The sequence below is a fragment of the Dermacentor andersoni genome, chromosome 6, assembly GCF_023375885.2.
Source record: "Dermacentor andersoni chromosome 6, qqDerAnde1_hic_scaffold, whole genome shotgun sequence".
Taxonomy (NCBI): Eukaryota; Metazoa; Arthropoda; class Arachnida; order Ixodida; family Ixodidae; genus Dermacentor; species Dermacentor andersoni.
In genome coordinates this window covers 1,587,390-1,607,297 of record NC_092819.1, presented here as the reverse complement: position 1 = coordinate 1,607,297, position 19,908 = coordinate 1,587,390, and the positions used below count along the sequence as shown (strand labels likewise).

At 45.1% G+C, this 19,908-nt stretch overlaps 1 protein-coding gene across 5 annotated transcripts in view; it reads right to left on the bottom strand.

Moving 5' to 3' along the window:
• Positions 1–19,908, bottom strand: part of Kat60 (katanin p60) — a 131,329-nt gene that overhangs the window by 57,319 nt on the left and 54,102 nt on the right. For all 5 annotated transcript variants that reach the window (XR_008610291.2, XM_055065740.2, XM_055065741.2 and 2 more), the window contains exon 5: positions 7,245–7,463. Coding sequence is in view for 4 of the 5 variants with exons in the window: in XM_055065740.2 (XP_054921715.1) it covers positions 7,245–7,463 (219 nt within the window). In the remaining variant the exon portion in view is untranslated. The remainder of the gene's footprint in view (positions 1–7,244; positions 7,464–19,908) is intronic.

The window sequence follows — 19,908 nt, the reverse complement described above, 5'->3', positions numbered from 1 at the left end:
CCTTCTCTCCGTTTTACATTGATTTCCGAGACTTCTTGCTCGTCGCGAATCTTGGGGGCTTTGCAAATCTCCTTTGCTGACTATGTCGACGTGGACGAGGGCGCAGTGGTGTGTGGTGCACTGAAAGATGAGGACATAATTTCTCAGAAAGCGCTGAACCTGTTGCTGCCAGTGACGACGAGGAAGAGGAAGACAAAGCGCCAGTGCGTCCCTCCGCTGTGGAGGTCACGGCTGGATTGAATGCTGCCCGTCTCTTCTTCAGTTTTGAAGAAGGCAAAGAGAAGGCCTTCCGCCATATTCGCTCGTTAGAGCAAAAAGTGCTAACAGTCGCCTTCAAGGAAAAAAGGCAGACTACGATCACAAACGTTTTCAAGCATTAAATTTCTGACATGCCCTACTGCTTCCAAATCGCAGTGAACTGTTGTTCTCTTTCACTTTCTTTAGTTCGAACTTTTATTAATTCGAACTGAAGCGGCTTCCCTTCGCGGTTCATTTAACGAGCTTTTACTGTATCATCAATAACCTTCATTCGTCAAGTAGTTCAGTCTTATCAGGTGTATCACAAGGCTCTGTGCTTGGACCTCTTTTGTTTTTTACCTTCATAAATAACTTGTCCAAGAGCATTTCTTTGTCAATCCAGTTCTTCATTTGGGATTCCATCTTGTATCCCTGCATATCCTCCGACAATGACCAACTCCAGGAAGACTTAAAAGGAATAGCAAACTGGCGCTCCCTTTAGCTAATGTCTCTCAAAGTTTCTAAATGTAAGTACCTGTGTGTAACCTACAAGCATCAAATCATTAACCACCAGTTGACCCACCAGTACACTGGTGGGTCAACTTGAGTGTCAACTTGAGTGAGTCACAGGTACAAGTTGACTCTTACTGTTATCTCGCTGTCACAATCACAAATCAATTTACGTGGTCAGTATACATTACGAATATATAAACGACTGCTCCAAATCACTTGGCTTTCTCAAAAGACCACTTTCTCTGTCTCCTGCTTCCGTACGCAAGCTCACCTATGAAACTTTCATCCAGATGAAACTTGAGCATGCCAAATATGGTCAAACAAAACTTAGCAATTGCCCGCACTACCACCAAACATTATTTTTTTATAGTGGAACAGTTTTTCCAGCTGGGGACAAGGTAAACTTGCATGCATGATGACAAACTCGGCTACATCTTGCCAGTGTATGAGGATGGCACAGAGGCCAACATTGCTGGCATCTGTGTAGAGTTTGTGGGGATGCGTGACTCTCACGCCTCCCCTGAGATATAGTTTTCCCGCATAGCTCGTCTCCTGCAGGGCGGCTTCGCCCGCCGTGTGGCCTAGCGCCCGCGGCGGTCGGAGTGGTTGAAGCGCAATGTGAGAGATGGCGCTAGTGTTGCGCTGCGGCGGGGTTACTTAGGCGCGGGAAAGAAAGGCATTTGTCTCTTTCCCGGCGGGTCGGCGAACAGCGTGGACATTCCGCGCGCGCTGCTACCATGCTTCTGTGAGACCGCCTCGCGTGGCCGCCTTCGAACGCACAACCGTTGGCGTGACCGAACACGCGAACGACCAGGCGTTGGGATCCAGCATGGAGCGAACATATTCGCTCGCAATGCGGTCGCGGTAAGTCGGACTTTGATTTGTCGCGCGCCCATCGGCATGTCTTGGGGATAGCAACTCGGCTAGCAGGCATTGATCTATGAAAGGTGCAATAAATGCCCTTGTGATTGTTTGCACTACTGTGTTGTCGTTCCTTTGTCCCAAGAGTACGGAGGGGAACCCCATATCTCCCACAAGTTATGTAGAGCTTTCTTTGTCAAAGTGTCCCAGAACAGGAGGCGTCTGCACATGTTTCTGGAGCTTGCAGAAGATATTGTGTTGATCCTGCTCCAAAACAAAAGTATCTTCATTCTTTGTAAGGTGGTTTAAAGGTTCTGCCATCTTTGAAAAGAGCCATAAAATGTCTATGATATGCACGAATTCCCAGATAAAGCAGTGGAGGTTATGTTTGATTATCGGTGTTGGAAAGGCAACAACAGCCGACATTATAGCTGACAGCATGGCCTAAAAATTTTAGTTCATAGTATCCAAAATGACATTTTCCAGGCTTTAAAGACAGGCCGGCAGTACAAGTTTCGTCAAGCGTGGTGTGTAGGTGCTGCAGATGCTGCTCAAAAGTTGCAGAGAACACAACCATGTCATCTAAATAGATGAGACGTGACTGCCACTTCAGGCCTAAAAAGAACATATCCATCATTCGCTCAAAAGTAGGGGGTGCTAAGCACAAGCCGAAGGGAAGCACCTTAAGTTTATAGAGTCTGTGGGGCGTTATAAAGGAGGTTTTCTCGTAGCCACGGTCATTAACTCCTATCTGCCAGTAACTGCTACAAATTGACGAGAAGAATTAAGCATGCCAAAGATGGTGCAAGGAATTGTCATTGTGAGGAAGTGAGTAAATGTCCTTTTTTCTAACAATGTTCAGCTTGTGGTATGAACGCAAAAACGTATTGTACCATCTTTCTTTTTAACCAGAACCACAGGTGATGCCCAGGAACACATCAAAGGCAGTATGATGTCATCAGCAAGCATTTGTTGGACTTGGCCCTGAATAGGGTCATGTTCCTAACGAGAAACACAGTAGGCTCGTTGGCGCACAGGTCTTTCATTATGGCTGGTAATAATTCTGTTTCGCAATCACTTTTGGTGGACCTTCGATGTTGAAGCACAACATTCACCAAAAGATTGTAAAAGGCTTCGAATGCTCAGTTGTTGGGCAGCCGACAGTTTAAAATTAACATTAATTTTGTGTTCATTGGTACATCAAGGTTAGAATCTCCAGAGGTCTATCTGACTGCGAATCAGCAGAACCACTGATTAGCTCCAAATACCTATTTCGAGCTAATTCGGATCACAGTTCGTCAGGCGAAGTGCTCGTATTCACAACTGAAAAAATTGTGATAAAACCTATCTCACGAATGGCTGTCGACAGTAACGCGTTAGTACTGAATCAATATAGCAACACAATCTATTGCTACCATCGAAACATGAGGTACATACTGCAGTGGGACTTTACTATTGCGCTCTCCTACATCAGTGTCATATGGTAACGTGAGTCATGATGATGACCCAGGAGAATTTGGCAGTCATATGCTGAGGAATGTTGCTGAAGTACTTGTTCCATTGTTGTGGCCTTGCTGACAAACTCAGCTGCTGTGGTAGGTGGCCTACATATCAAACCGACAAACAATTGCTCTTTCACTTTTCCTATCAATAGCCTTCTTTGCCTCTGTCATGCCGGGGTCAGCACGCTCGAAGAGTCGTGACGTGTCCTTGACGAACATTGCAACACTTTCATTTAGTTTCTGCATCCTGCTATGAAGGGCATTTCTTTCTTTCGGCACTACTGGGGATATCATGCACCTGCCATTCAAATTCCTACCTGTTGCGTGCCACATGCCTCCAGTTGCAATGAGACATCCTCGGTGGACCGTGTGGGCCCAAGCCTCTCAGAGGCCGTCCTTGGAGCTGGTGGCTTCTGCGAAGGCTGGCTGTTTCTGACAAACTCACACCAATGACGGGAGTTTCCAGTTCCTGGAGGTTCGAGTGCATCTACCCTGCACCTCCACCAGTTTGTCACAGGCAACACCACACTTTGTGTTCGAGTCGATGTTGCAGCTCTTTATGCATTGCTCCTACAATGTTTTCGTGCTCTTCTTCCTCATCAGCGAACATCAAAAGTGGTGCTTGCGTTTGCCGAAAAAATATGTACAGTTAATGTCACTTGTTTACAGGATTGTGGCAATATTTTACCTGTTGGGGCATAAGATATTGCAATTGAGGCAGAGGACACGTTACCATGCTTGATCGTAACTTCAATGTGCCATACATTGGCAGAGAAAATGAATTATGGCATTAAGAGCGATTCATTGACGAAATTGCTTCTGGATCCAGTGCTGTGGTCAAGCTACATCACAACTTGTTACAGCAAAAATGCTTCCTTTAACGAGGAAGGCTGCTGATGTTATATTTGCTGCGCATGTCCCCGTAGTTTGCTTGATTCAGTATATACTAACTTATAAGGGCCACCTCCTCCTCTTTACTGGGTGCAGCTCGCACGTGAGCACAAATATAAGCCAATATGCTTTAAAGTGGTCCTGAACCATCCCTCGGGCTTGGTGAAAAAACAGTCTGTGTATAGCATACACAGCTTCGAACAACATAGCCAAATTTTGCAGTTGTGCAAGCGCACGGAGCTTGCAAGTGGAGCAGGACGTCACGTTTTTTCAGATGCACTCTTTTCAATTAAGGCCTGCTTTAACTCTTTTCTGGATAGCTTATTTCGTAATATAGCAGATTCCCATATGTGGCTGGCATTAGCCAATAGCTGACGTCAATCAAGAGGGGTGTTTGGATCAGTGTACTTCTTCCTAATAAACAAACTGAACTAAGTGAAAATCTGCTTTCAAATTTTGATAATGATCACGTACTTCAGGAAGAAGCCGACTATCATCTGCTCACGCTCGGAAGCGGCCGCCCACGTAGGAATTAAGCTTTCGTCACCCTGCTTATCGGTGCCGTAGCCGTCGAGTCTCCTTAATTACGACTAGTTTTGAACACTCAACTAGCTCCATACAATGCAAAACATAAGGTCAGACCACACGCACACTAGCCAGTGCGCATTCTCTCCTGGCTGCTCCTGGTTCGATACCTTGGCAGACTTCGCTTCATATTGATCAATTGATAGTGCTTCAAAATGTGCAAGTTGAATGTGGCTACTATCTGTCGGCCAAGTTGGTGCAGGACAAAGCTGGTCTACACCGTGCACCACAGCCACACGAGCATATGAGCGTGAGCACGCACTCAAGCCCTGACATGCAGAAACAAAAGGCTGCACGTACACATTACAGTTGCACGTAGGTGCAGTCTGCTATGTAGCGTAGATACAGCAGCGGCTGCGAGGTGCCACGATGAGTCTGCTGCTGAGCGCACTGCGGCTCGCTGAGGACAATGCATTTGGCACGTCGTAGGTGCCAAATTAAAGTAATGGCATCTTCGTGAACATCCAAAATCAAATTTGAACTGTACGCCAGTGTGACGTTCAGCAAGCACCGCGACAGGGATGTTTGACTGCCAATAACTCTGCTTTTGCTGAACACATTGAAGTACTTATTGCGGCGAAGTATTTCTGAAATAGCCTAATTGAACTTCAAATGCATCTCTTGGCTTTAATAAAAAGTGGTTCACTTGGCACTCTTTGGCCACACTTGGCCCTTGCGCCATTAAAAGCTACATATCATCATCAAAAAGTGGTTCAGTGCCCTTTAAAAATGCAGGTTTGCTGCTGTGTGCGACCCCCTGCTTAGTCTTAAATTCAATGTCTACCTCATTTGTTGTTGTTCACATGCAACTGCAGAGCTGCAGCAGCCAGTTGCCATTCATTGGAAGCATGCTGCCCAAAGGAGCCCTGGAGTAAGTCTGTGAGATGAAGAAGCTACACATGAAATGTGAAAGGAATGTTGCAGTGAATAGTGTGCCCATACACATTTCAGGGAGCGAAGGAGTGACGAGAGCTCCCTGCATGTGTACAAAACAGGAACTTCAGGGTGCAGCAATTGCCCACAGAAAGTGTTGCAGCGCGCTTCCTTCTTAACAGACTACCTTAAACAGCAGAACTAAGGAACAGGCTGAACAACCTGATGAGCCGTGCCTTATGTCGCTATGTTGTGCCGATACTGCATAGTAAAAAAGTGGGCTGTGTCCCATGAACGGACAATGTTTTAAATACCTTCTTATTCAGTGGCATTTAGACCCAAGTATGGCAGTGCAGAACTAACATGGGTCTGGCCATTATATAAGAATATGTTGTGTGTGTGTGGTGGTAAGAATATGTGATATTTGGCTACGACAGATTGTTGCAAGAACTACAAAAAATTAATGACACCATGTGTTTTTCTAATACGAAAAGATAGAAAAAAAAGCATCAACTTTGAACATAGTGCTCACAGTGGATTTCTGGAAGAGGTTGGTAGAAATTACCTGCATGAGAAATTGCGATGCCTAGGTAGCTAATTAAGGTAATTCACTGAACAATTTTTTAGTAGTTCACTTTAGGGCATATTGAAATTGCAAAATTGAAGCCATGCAATAGTCATGTATGCTTAAGCAGAAATAATAAGGCTCGCACCACTTTTAAGATATCTGTCCCCTAACATCTGTTAAAGATGTGTTGGATTAATATCATCCCTAACTGCTAAAGTGCTCACTGGTATCAATGTACAGTCAACATCCGATTTTTCGGAATCCTTAGGGGCCACGAAAATGTCTGAAAAAATTAATGCATGCCTTTTACTGCTCCCCCCCCCCCCCACACACACACAAACACAAGGGTTCAAATCGCCACAGGCACGTCCGAAATAGCTCTAAAGGCCTGCCAGTACACTTAATAGGCCAATTAATGCTCGTACTGTGACAGGAGATGGCGGGTGCAGGAATGTATAATTAAAGGAAACATACCGAGTCCCATGACAATTACCTCTTCTAACTTTTTGTATGCTTCACCGTAATACTTCGCGTATGTGTCACAGTGTAATAGTGCTGTATTGAGGCGAAGCTGACTTTCAGTAACCGGTATTATGCAACGTGTTGTGCTTTTCGGGCTTCGAAGCAATTGGCGAGGATTACAAAGGCAAGGTCGACACCATTGCTAACAGTGGTAAATTGTTTCAATGAAAAACACGGCACCAAACAGCAAGAATCATGGCAGCGAACGGTAGTCGCTAGGCCTAGTGTTGCCGTGGTGGTAGCTACGGCTGCCAGCGGATCTGCGGGCGAGAGTGCCGGTTTGAGGCGGCGAGATAATGAAAATGGCGGCGGAATAAATCTTGAAGATCAGAAGGCAAAGGTTTTTTGCACCTGAAATTTCAGATGTTCTTATACATCGACTCTAAGGGGTACGTGGCGGTGCCGCGAAGGTGTCCAAATTATCGGGCGTCCGGAAATCCTGACGTTGGTGCTAGTGTTTGAATTTCTGCTAAGCAGACATGACTTGACTATGGCCTGACTTCAAGTTCACACTTGCAACATGTGTCCTAAAGCGAATAAATAAAAAGGTAAATGGGAAATCTTACCTTGTGCAAGTAAATGTGCTATCTTGTGCAAGTAATACCTGCCTCTTCCATCCGACTGCTCCATTTAAAGGACCTATTGGAATATTAGCATGCATGTGCTTTCTAAATGCAATGGTAGGTTATCACCTTCCAGGGGCGGCGGATGCCCTTGAAGAAGTCAGGCATCCACATGGGCAGTACAACAGCCTCCTCGAGCAGCTTCTTGGCCTCGTGCAGATCAGCAATGTCATCCCAGCGCACGTTCGGGTTCCGCTGCAGAATGTCCCGCTCCAGCAGCTCCACCAGCTCATGGTCGTAACCTGTACAGTCAAACTTCTTCTCCTGCTGTTGCTGCTGCTCGGGGTCCTGGGCACACAGAATTCATGTAAATACATCACTTGAGAGGTTTCCAGTGGAGTCAAGTGTTTGATGAAAACTGATCTGAGCATTAATGATAGTCGAAGATAAAATAAGCACAGACTACAAACATAAATAATGACAAGACATTTCGACACCCATACAGGAGGTGCCAATACATCTTATTATTTACATAGTGGTCAATGTCCATTTCACCTTTGGTTACTTTTAGTGGAGTATAATGACCACTTAAGCCCCCTTTACAGCTTACAATAAAGCTCTTTAAAACATTGTATGTTAAGACAGTTCTCTGTTTAAAGAGGAATGGGAATAACAAAAGTGGGCCAGATGTGTGGAAGAGTCTTCCAAGAGGAAGAAAGTGGGAAATGCATCACTGGCTGGGCCTGTACTGAATATATAGAGGCAGAACACCAAGAAATCACATTTGAAAAAAAAGAAAAATCACAAAGCCACATTTATCACTTTGCGGTTTCACTGAATATTTTTACAAACAGCAGATGTTATTGGTCATTTTGTGCGTATACTGTGGTATAAGTATGAATGAAGAAGGTTAGCAAGGAAGTACACCTGATCTCCTACAACAACAATGCACGAAGAAAGTTTGCAATGGGGACAGAGAAACCTGTTGTTTGGTTGCTGCTGCGAAGTTCTAAACACCAATGAGCAGAAAGCTCTGCACAGTAGTGGACGACACAAATTGCATAGCAGGACACTAGACGCAGTCTGCATTTATCCTTGTACACTCAAGTGTAGTTGATAAGTACAGGAGGAAGAAGGGAAGCTAGCCAGTGCAACCCTGCACTGGGGTAAACTAGTTTCAACACAGAATGCTTACTGAATGACAAACCCTGAGTGTGCTGCATCACGTTGCACAAGCACAGTTCTTCTATTACACTCTATCGCAAAGCACTTTAACAGCTTCGGCAATAATGGAGGCCATTATTCTGGCATTTAGTGTCATTGCTTGTCGTGAAATTAGTGGAATATGGTTGCATTATATTGTTGGTGCACAATAGAAAAAAATGGGCACACAATGAAAGCAATGAAATAGGCAGGACAAGTGCTGCGCTTCAAACAGGTTTTATTTCACTGTTAAAGATGTGTGAAGGCACGAACACTTCAGAAAAGTGAGTGTGATAGTGACCTACGTCTAGATAGATGAGATATCAACATCCTAAACAAACCTCTAGCAAGAGAGGTATGCTTTAGGCGGGCTGAGGTGCACTAAGAAAGTTGAGTGCACTAGGACGAGCACTTATTGCTCTCTGAGCCGAGGGCCAAGAGTTCACCAAGAAAGCCAAGGGGATGTTGAACCAGCACAAGGGTAGCACTGTGTTATATTTATGACAACCTAACAACCCGGCAGGGGGTGTTGTTTCAGTTGTATTAATATTAACAAACGTGCTGCAGCCAGCCTAGTATGTCGGGCACTTGCACTCAACAATGTTACATCGTTTTTGGATGTGACACAATGCTCATGTTTTGCCTGTTCTTGTCAACTGCGCCTTGCAGGGGTGCGCTCGTAACATATTGTGCTGTCGCATTAAGGAGTCATCTTTTCTGGTTTCAAAGATGTTGTGCAGCTTGCTCATGGTGGTGATCAGTGATGGCTTTAATGATGGCTTGTGCAGTGCCGCTGAAATTGAGCAATGCTCTGTAGAAGTCAATGAAGCTTCACAGAGCACCACCACAGGCTGCAAGAGCAGCATTTCACCACTTTTCCCTTAGAATGTGGAACTGACACGACAATGGCAGGGCTGCTCACGTTTTGGCTGTTCATGAAGGTTGGTTACAATCAGTTTTGTGGCAAACTGGTTCGGTACGCCTTACTGGTTCTGTCCCCTTTGTTGTTCATGAGTGTGCACTCTTTGTCTAATGTCAATGAGCCAACATTTCATCGTAGGTGTCGATTTGTGCTTATGAGACAAACTGCATTTTACTTATTGCTATTGCTCTTATGCGGAGCATAATAGTAATAATAATATATGGGGTTTTACGTGCCAAAACCACTTTCTGATTATGAGGCACGCCGTAGTGGGGGACTCCGGAAATTTTGACCACCTGGGGTTCTTTAACGTGCACCTAAATCTAAGTACACGGGTGTTTTCGCATTTCGCCCCCATCGAAATGCGGCCGCCGTGGCCGGGATTCGATCCCGCGACCTCGTGCTCAGCAGCCTAACACCATAGCCACTGAGCAACCACGGCGGGTTCGGAGCATAATAGTGGATCCCCCGGTAATACTATTCTGTAGCAGGTTCTGATTGGCCAAAACTAAATCAAGGGTGGTCAATTGCAAATGAAATATTCCATGCTGCCTATGAGCCTGCTATAGAGAAAATAAATGCATGCTTGACAAAGTTGGACAAGAATATTGAACACATTCACAAGCTGCGGAGCAGTGTTGCAGATTGCCACAAGTCTAATGAGCTTAATGAGGCCGAGCTACAGATAATGATAAAAAGTTGGGAGGCATTGAAAATTGGAGATGGCTTCGCAATTTGATATTCTTTGGAACTGAAGACATCTAAGACCATGAGCCATGGATAGAGACAGCCTTCTTATTGATATGAGCAGTTTGGCTCTGGGAGCAGACAATATATGAATTGCCCACACTCACTGCTTTGGCAAATCAACCCTGATAAAAAAGTGGCTTACAAGTGAGAGCTTTGCAACCTACAACCATAGGCAAGATGTCCTGAGGAAAGAAAAAAAGGAACTAAAGGGCACGGAAATAAGCACCTCTGAGGATTTTTTTCACAGCTGTAAGGCGACAAAAAAAAAAAAAAATCAGTGGGAACACAGTACGGCACATCGTGTGGGATTTGATAAATCTGTTCTTAAATACGATTGACTTTACTTAAATGCTGCCATGCGCTTGGCTTCCTATCCTGGTACCAGCAAATCTCCTCACAGGTCATCGCACGCCACCATTCACAGCTATCTCTGCCAACCCACTGCAATAAACTACTTTACCTATTCATTTCACAGCATGTGTGGCGTAATGTTGCTGGAAGCGTACTGCATGCTTTTAATAGGCGATAACCTGAATGCACCACCATTCTCTGCTGCAGGTGGCATGAAATGTGCATCATGTATCGCTCTGGTGGCATCATACTTTGGTGTCGCCCACCAGTTTGATAACTTTTCGGTTTCTCATCGCCATCTTAAAGCACTATACAATAGGGGGGAAAAAAGAGCAAGCCTCGGATAACTCAGACTTCACTAGCTTGATCGGCGTCAGTGTCTCGTGCCATGATTCTTCCAGAGTGGGCACATAAAAACTTCCTAGGCCAAATTCTAGGAGCGCAAACGTAAGCTTGCTTAAGCGACAAAAATAATGCAAGTTTTGGACCGCAACAGACCCGAATAGCTTAGCATGCGTCGGTGTATCATGCTAAAACAATTCATGTAATGCTACCCATTAGATAGAAGTCAACTAGAGTTGAGCCTGCCAAATTTTTTGCTGACTTTGGTTAGTACGTTTTCCTGTTTAGTAAGTTTTTTTGTCAGACCTTTAGCCATAACATATTAACGAGGTTCTATTTATCTATGATGAAATACAGGGGCGTGTAAAGAGCACAACATGACAGAGTGAATCATACAAATCTTGCTTATCTTTCGTGGTAGTAAATCGCAGAAGTATTAAACACTAGATAAATGACCCCTGACCCCTTGCTCTCAAACCTCATTGAAATGACTAAACCATCTGTGTTCCTCAGTTAGGAGTCGTGGTTGTCCAGAGACATAAGTGATAAGGAAGTTTTTGCTGCAAATAAAGTGGCTTATCGAAAAGATAGCGATTCTAAGGGTGGAGGTGTTTTTATTCACGTGAATCAAGCAATTCATTTCCGAAAAATTCATATTCCTGTAGAGACATGCGAGACTGTTTGGATTAAAATACATCTACGTAACAGTAAATTTTTGCCAGTGAGCTCTCATGTAAATCTGTAAATGTAAATCTCCCGCCACCCAACCGAGGGAGATGCGACATTGCATACACCATCACCACCCTTTGCTGCCGTCGGTAAGTAAAATGGTGCCTGACGGACGACGATACCGAGCCAAGACAGAGGGATGGATTTGCCACTGCAGCTTCATTTTGGTCAAGTGGCGTGCCATTCAGGCATCCCGCAATATCACATGGAAGTTGAATTCTATGCTACTTGCAGTTTTCGCGAGATAGGCTTCTGCAGTTAAGATACTTGTTAGGGGGTTCAATACATCAGATTTTAAAAAAAGAGGGACCAAAAGCAGCATAAGATATGCCAGCATGTGATTTTGACGCATCTGTGTAGAATTCGGAGCAGGAGTACTTCAATTGAAGTTCACGGAAATGCATAGGGATCTCGAGCTCAGGAGCGCGCTTTGTGACCTCTACAAAGGATAAATCACATTCTATCACCTGCCACTCCCAGGGCAGTAATAGCTTAGCTGGAGGCATTAGGCGATGTTCGAGAATTGGGACACCCATTTCTTCCCTGGGATTTAACCTGTTTAAATTGCATTAGATTTTCGGCTGTAGGACATTCACATAGTTTGCCCGAAGCTTTATTTTGTCTTTTTCGTGCCTCTCTACAATCGTCATTCCATCAGAGGACCCGTCTATTGAATGAAGTGCCACTTAATTGAGGAATGAATTTTTCAGTGGTGTCAATGATAAAAGCTTTAAAGAATGATCAGCATGATCTATAGTAAAATTATTTATAAAATCCTGTGACAAGTAGGTGGATTCCTTAAAAGCTTCCCAGTCAGCAGAGGCGAGTTTCCAGCATGGGACATGTGGAGGGGAACCATGTTGGGTTACCAAGTTCAGCGTAACTGGAAAGTGATCACTTCCAAATGGATTTTTAATTACACGCCATACTAAATCAGAAAAGATAGAAGGAGAGCTGATCGACAGGTCTAATGACGAATATGAATAATGGTAAGGATTATAATAAGTTGGTTCCTTCTTATAGAAGAGGCACACACCGGGGCTTAAAAGAAAGTTTTCAATGAGTCGACCTCTTGCGTCGCATCGCAAATCTCCCCACATCATGTTATGAACGTTAATATCTCCCATGAGTATGAAAGGCATGGGAAGCTGATCAATGAAGTTATAAAAGACTGTTTTTTCCAGATGATGGTTCGGGGATATATAAATAGCACATACAGTGACCAACTTATTAAAAAGAATGGCCCGAACTGGCACTGCCTCAAGGGGCGCCTGTAAGGAAGTGTCGGCATGCTACAGACTTGTCGGCTACTATTGCTACACTGCCGGAGGCATCAGCCTCGTCACAATCTTTTCAGAAGATGGTGTAATTTCATAGAAAATTTGTGTTCGTAGGTTTCAGATGTGTCTCTTGAAGACACAGCAACTTTGCGTTATGTTTGTGTAGGAGTTCTCTCATATCATCGAGGTTATGAATGAGTCCTCTAACATTTGTGGGGATGCGCAACTCTCACGCATCCCCTGATATGTTGTTTTCCCCGCATAGCTCAAGTCTCCTGTAATCCGGCTTCGCCACGTGGCCTGGGGCCCGCAGCGGTCGGTATGGTTGAAGCACAGTACGAGAGATGGCGCGAGTGCTGAACTGCTAACGTCGCCTCACGGCGGGGTTACTTGGGCGCGTAAAGGAGAAGGCTCGTCCTCTTGGGCTGCGGGTCGGCAAGTGGAGCGGACCTTCTGCGCGTGTGCTGATCCATGCTTCTGTGAGACTGTCTCGTGTGGCATCCTTCGAACGCGCCACCGTTCGCGTGACTGTACACATGAACGACCAGACGTTGGGATCCAGCATGGGGCGAACATATTCGCTCGCTATCCGGTCGCGGCGAGTCGGACTTCTGTGATTTGTCGAGCGCCTATCAGCATGTTTTGTGGATAGCAACTCAGCTAGCAGGCATTGAGCTATGAAAGGTGCAATAAATGCCCTTGTGATTGTTTGCACTACTGTGTTGTCGTTACTTTGTCCCAAGAGTATGGGGGTGAGAATCCCACACATTCCATAGTAGTATTTGTGTCTCCATTATGATAAAAGTGCTTTTGTGCTGTATGTTTAAGAGACGAATATTAGCTCACGGGCCTTTTTTCAGGCGCTGTGATGCGAGCTTTGTCTTTTTTGGAGCAATCCCGAGAAATTAGCCTCTCCTTAGGCGCTGGTGGCACTGTTTGATTGGTGGTTGTGTCCATCGCCTCTTGCGAGACACTGGACACGTGCTCTTGCAAGAGCTGTGCTTGATGTGAAGGCCTCAACACGTTGGAAGAGGCCTTGGAGGCCACCAGCCCGGAGGTTGATGGCCCCTTCTGCTGGAGTGACGGAACAGCGCAAGCTGCAGCCGCCAAGGTGATGCCAAAATGGCATCACTGCCGGCGCATGGCGTGTGGGCTGGACAGCCACCAGGAGTCATTGTGGCACCACCCCCTGACACACCACTTCGGCAAAGCTGTTCGTTGGCAGGTATACCACCCGCCTATGAGCCTCTTTAAACATTATATTTTCTGTTACTTTGATTGTGACTATTTCCTTTTTCCAAGACGGGCATGACTGTGAGTATGCGGCATGCTCGCCATCACACTTCACGCAGTGCTTTCGCATGCTTCACAGGCATGGTCATCAGAATTACATTTTGCACATGTCTGCCGGCTTCAGCAGTTCTGGGAACTGTGGCCAAAATGCTGGTATTTGAAGCAGGGAAGAGGATTTGGAACATACGGCCTGACCTGTAGCTTTACATATAGCTGGCCTCGAGTGTCTCAGGCAGGATGCTTGAACAAAAAGTGAGTACTAGATGCTTGGTTTTTATCTCTTTACTGTCGCGCCCTAGCATAAGTCTTTTAACATTGATTACGTTTTGGTCACTCCAGCCTTCCAACAGTTCAGTTTCTGTCAACTCCATCAGGTCCCCATCGGAGACAACACCATGGCTGGTCTTCATAGTTCGGTGTGGGAATATTGCCACTGGGATTTCCCCAAATTACACTAGTTTAGGAAGATTTTCAAGCTGTTTCGGATAGCAGAATTCCAAAAGGACATCACTGCTAGCCATTTTTGATGCTTTGTATCCTGCACCAAGAGCTTTGGTGAGACATTTTGAAATGAGGAAGGCTGAGATCATTCTCATGGTCTTTTCAGGTTTTTCAGAATGGATGACATGGAATCTGGGAAAATTTTGCGACTTGTTGCCAAAAATTAAAAAACATCTTCGGTGCGCCCTCGTTTCTGAGGGGGATCAGGGAGTGGGGGGAAACAGGTTGCCATAGATGCTTAATTTTCGGCAGTAACATCAGCCACCCGCCGTGGAGCCCTACAAGGGGACGCTGCAGGGCCTGTAAAACCAGGTCCTACAAATGCCAGCCATACATTACCGCTATAACCAAATGTGACATAACCTAGGTTGGCTATTCACACAAGGTTAACCTTTGCTGCCTGGAAAAATTGGAAGTAAGAGGAAGCCAGAAGAAGACGGGAAAGATGGAAAGTGAGAGAAAGACGAACGTTGGAGGGTGAGAGAGACAGAAAAAGGCAACTACCGATTTCCCCCGGGTGGGTCAGTCCGGGGGTGCAGTCTATGTGAAGCTGAGGCCAAAGGGGTGTGTTGCCTCCACCGAGGGGCCTTAAAGGTCCTAACACTCAGCATCGACTCAACCCCCAGGATCCCCTTTTCCCCAGAGACAGCTAAGTGACGCACGGTTGAACGCAGGAGGGTCCAACCCTCATGTGCTCGGGTGCATGGTGTCGCAACACACCAAACGCCTGCTGACGCAGTTGTGGAGGGTAACCAACGTTTAACATGTCCCTTTTCAAAACCTGCAGCTCTTGCCTATGTTTCACGGGGCTGGAGCAGATGCAGAACGCCCGGAAAAAGAGTGCTGCTGCAACGGAACACTTTTGCCCAATTGGATGCGTCGAGTCAAAGCCCAGGTACTTTCCAATGTGCATTGGCTTTCTGTACACACTAGTCCTGAAGCCGCTTGAAGTTCTCTCTACAAGGACATGAAGGAAATGCGCCCATTGGTTTCCTCTTCAGCTGTGAACTGTATGCTCAGCTTGAAGGAATTTAGGTGCTCGAGGAAATGTGTTGCATGCCGGCATCGGATAACATAGAAGCAGTTGTCCATGTATCTTAGAAAGAGCTTTGGTCGCATCCCGAAGGAAGACGAGGAAGCACTTTCCAGATCCTCCAGAGCAATGTTGATGCAAATGATGGACACAGATGCACCTATCGCTGTGCCAAATACCTTCTTGTAATACTCCTTGTTAGAGATGAAGTACGTATTCTCAAGGCAACCCGCCATGGTTGCTCAGTGGCTATGGTGTTGGGCTGCTGAGCACGAGGTCGTGGGATTGAATCTCGGCCACAGCGGCCGCATTTCGATGGGGGCGAAATGCGAAAACACCTGTGTGCTTAGATTTAGGTGCACGTTAACCCTTTGAAGGTTTTCGCCGTACATGTACAGCGGCGGTTTTCTGTCCCGCAAGGTCTTTGCCGTACGGGTACGGTTTCGAACCTCCGTTTGAAATTTCGCGCCATAATGACGATCCGTGCTCACTTGGATGTGCTGCCACCTCTCAGGACTTACAAGAAGCATTTGAAATTTGCGCTACCTTCTTGGGGAGATAAACAGAACTGATTTCTAGCCTGAGCACGTCGCGCAGACTGCGGCAACACTCCTTTTGCGGTTTCGGTTTCGCCGCGTGATCGCAACGGAGGCGCGTGAAACGTCATTTTTCTGTTTGTCGGCACTCTCTTGCAGGGGCAGTGGAAGTTGATTTCTATCTTGATTGGCGCTGCTCTTAGCTTATCACCGCCGTTTGCGAGGTATTCTCGCTCTCAGCGGCAACGCGCTTTCGCGGCTTCGGTTCCGCCGCGTGATTGCAATGGAGGCGCGCGAAACGTGATTTTTCTCTTTGTCGGCAGGCTCTCACAGGGGCGGCTGAAGTTGATTTCTATCTTGATTGGCGCTGCTCTTAGTTTGTCTATCACCGCCACGCACGAGGTATTCTCGCTCTCTGTGGCAACGCGCTTACGCGAGGAGGTGCCTCAGACCTCTGCCCAAGGCAGCCGCAGGCACAGATGTCATGTGTGCGCCAACACAACTCGTCACTCCAAGAGGAGAACATACATGAATTTTAGGTGTGCAGACTGCGATAAGGCGCTGTGCGTAGAACCGTGTTTTAAGGAGTACCACACTCTGAAATACTACTGAACATATTGCAGTTCTGAGTGATGCCGACACCGAAATACTGTTCCCAATTTTTTTTTACTATTTATTCCCGACTTTATACATTTTGTACATTCAAGATCCGCCATAAAGTAATTTGACCACCTGGGAAAGTTTTTTTCAAAATAATTCGACCCTCAAAGGGTTAAAGAACCTCAGGTGGTCGAAATTTCCGGAGTCCTCCACTACGGCGTGCCTCATAATCAGAAAATGGTTTTGGCATGTAAAGCCCCATAATTTAATCTTAATTCTCAAGACAAAATTTTAGAAGGCGGCAAACATTTTGGGTTTCAGATGGCATGCGTTCGGGCAAAGAAAAGTCAGCTTCGAGAAGTTTCCTGCAGGACTCGACCGCAAAGTCAATAGGCACACATGTAAACATCAACTTTACATCAAAGGAGATCATGATTTCGTTGTTGCCAATGGAGGTGCTTCTACCCACATGCATAAAAGAAAACGGTTTCATTTAGCTGTTCATGGAATGTCTAACGTTTAAGCCTATTTTACTTATGCTGCCGACAATTCTCCTTTAATAGTCCTAATGCTGTATTAGATTGGAGCCAACTTTTGGGAATGAAACTTAATATGAAAAAAATTTTTTTTTGCGCAGAACCAATAAAAAAGTACCATATTTACTTGTGTAATGATCACACCCCTGAGATTTGTCCTCAAAATTCGATTTTTTTCTTTCCCACATAGTGATAACCACCCGAACTTGCCCCAGTGATATGACAGGACAGATGACAGGACGAGCGCTAATTAGCGCTCGTCCTGTCATCTTCTCTGTCTGTGTCCCTGTTATTTGTGCTAGTCTTTTGATTAACGATTACACTATACGTTAAAAGTGTACCCTATCCCTACGCCGACGCTTGTAACACAGCTAAGATATTCGCCCACCCTTAGCGGAAATGTGCAGTATTAGGATAGTGGTGAAGACAAATGCCGCAGGTTTTGCAGCATGCCCACCATGTCGCTGGCAGCTAAGCGCACCCATCTCTGTTTTTGTCCCCTCAAAGTGGACATGGCTACATTATTGCTACAAACTTGCCAATATTAATGATATTATTTATTACCAATATGGAAGAAACTATTTCAACGCATGTAATGTACTCACGAGAAGAAAAAAAAAATCCCGTTTAGCACGTTTGGCTTGCTTCGCCGCCCACCATTTTTGTGTTGGTGTCCTGCACTGTTACAGCGGCAGCCGCCTGTTTGTTGACCTGCTGTCATCTCGCAGCGAATGCGGTATGAAAAAAATTTTTTTTTTTTCGTGGGAAATTTAACCTGCATAATGATCGCACCCCTGAATTTGTGTCAATCTTTTTGACAAGGAAGTGCGATCAAATACGGTACTCTCAGTGTCAATACCACATCTATGACAACGTAGTCTCTGACACTGACAGCTTTAAGTACCTTGGTGTTACAATTTTTTTCCAGCTAACCTCATCCATGCATATTGGTAAGAGTATGTGCATCTGCGCATTGCAAGCTTGGTCTCTTTAGACATAAGTTTAAGAACTCTTCTTGTAATGCTAAATTGCTGGCTTATAATACATTTATCAGGTAATGAGTAGAATATGCATGTGCTTTTTCGGACCTTTACAAAAAATAAGGATGCCAGAAAACTTGGAATAATTCAAAGACTTGCTGTTTGCTTTGCATATAACATTTATGACCAGTGTTCGTATCTTGGCAACTTCATGCAAGTTAACCCTACTGTCACTCTTGAAATACACAGAAAATTTCCCAGACCTAAATTACTTTACCAGCTATGGCATCATGACCTTCGACCAAATTCTGAATCTACAACAATAGTGAACTAGAACTACTCATCATCATTATACGAACAGTTTAACACCTCTGTTCACAAGAACGAACAATCAGAAGTATCAAGTTTTTCCCAGAACAATAACAGATTCTTATAATTTTATCACCTGACTTACAGTGAACCACCCAATTTTTCGGATGTGCCTGATAATTTGGACACCTTCATGGCATCCCAGGTACCCAATAGAGCCAATGTAAATGATGTCTGAAATTTGAGATGCCGAAGCCCTTTGCGGTCCAATTTTTCGGACTTTTTGCCATGACCCCAGCTCCGAAACGGCATTAACTGAAGCCAGCTCTGCCGCCATTTTTATTCTGCCGTAGCCTCGAACCAGCGCTCTTGCATGCCCATCTGCTGCCCATTGCAGCAGTTGTTTTGTGATGTCAATAAGCCTAGCTGCTTTGACATTCAATATCACGCTGTTCACCGCCGAGTTGTTCACTTAATGGATTCACACTGCAGGCAATGGCGCTGATTTCGCCTTCGTCCTCCTCACCAATGGCGTTGAAGTATGGAAAGCAGGGCAAAGGTCTAAAGTGGATGTTTGATATATTTGAACCCCCGAAAATTGGTGGTCGTTTCTTCAGGTCAACTTAGCCACAGTACAGCCGTGTTATGCGACGAAGCATACAGGTTGTATCGTGGTGAAGAATATTTTTTATGCAGTGAAGCCTATCAAAAGTAAGAAAGGGGCATTGTCACCGGGCTTCTGTTGGTGCTTATGGATATCAGTTCAAATACCTAAACTATTCAGCCTCTTCATGCGTCTGGGCAACACCAGCCGCTAGGCATAAACCCCTATGTCTGCTACTAATCTGGCTAAGTGCCTAGAAACATGGTTTCCAAACCACCAAAGTACAAATTTGACCAAGTAGAAAGCTTGTGAATGTTTCTGGACCCTCGCTCTAAAGTTGTGGAGTACCACCAGGATGGGATGCTTCAACAGAAAACTGGGTTAAAAATTTGGCTTTAGAAGAAGCAAGAAAAATTTAAACACCAAGGAACGCAGATATGCCCTCAACAATGAAAGCTTCTGAAGAGGCTCCCTCCATGTCAGCACTGTGGAAAGACTGATAAACTCATCAACCAGCTGCAATTTTCACTTGCTTGTGGCAGCACCTTTCCCTGCCACAAACACAAGTAGAGAGATATTTTTATTTTATTTAATACATACAGCAGTTCGAAGTCTGAGCAGGACAGGCAAAACAATGAATATAGTGAACAAAGCTGTACAAGTTAAACAACAGAATATAGCAAGCACTACCACTAAAAGACAAGCATAGACTAAAACCATAATTAAGATATGTTCAAGACAAGAATTCCACAACTCTGTAAAATAACTTTTATGCGCACAAAGAAAAAGCACACAAGTTAGTTGATGAGTTATCATAATATAGA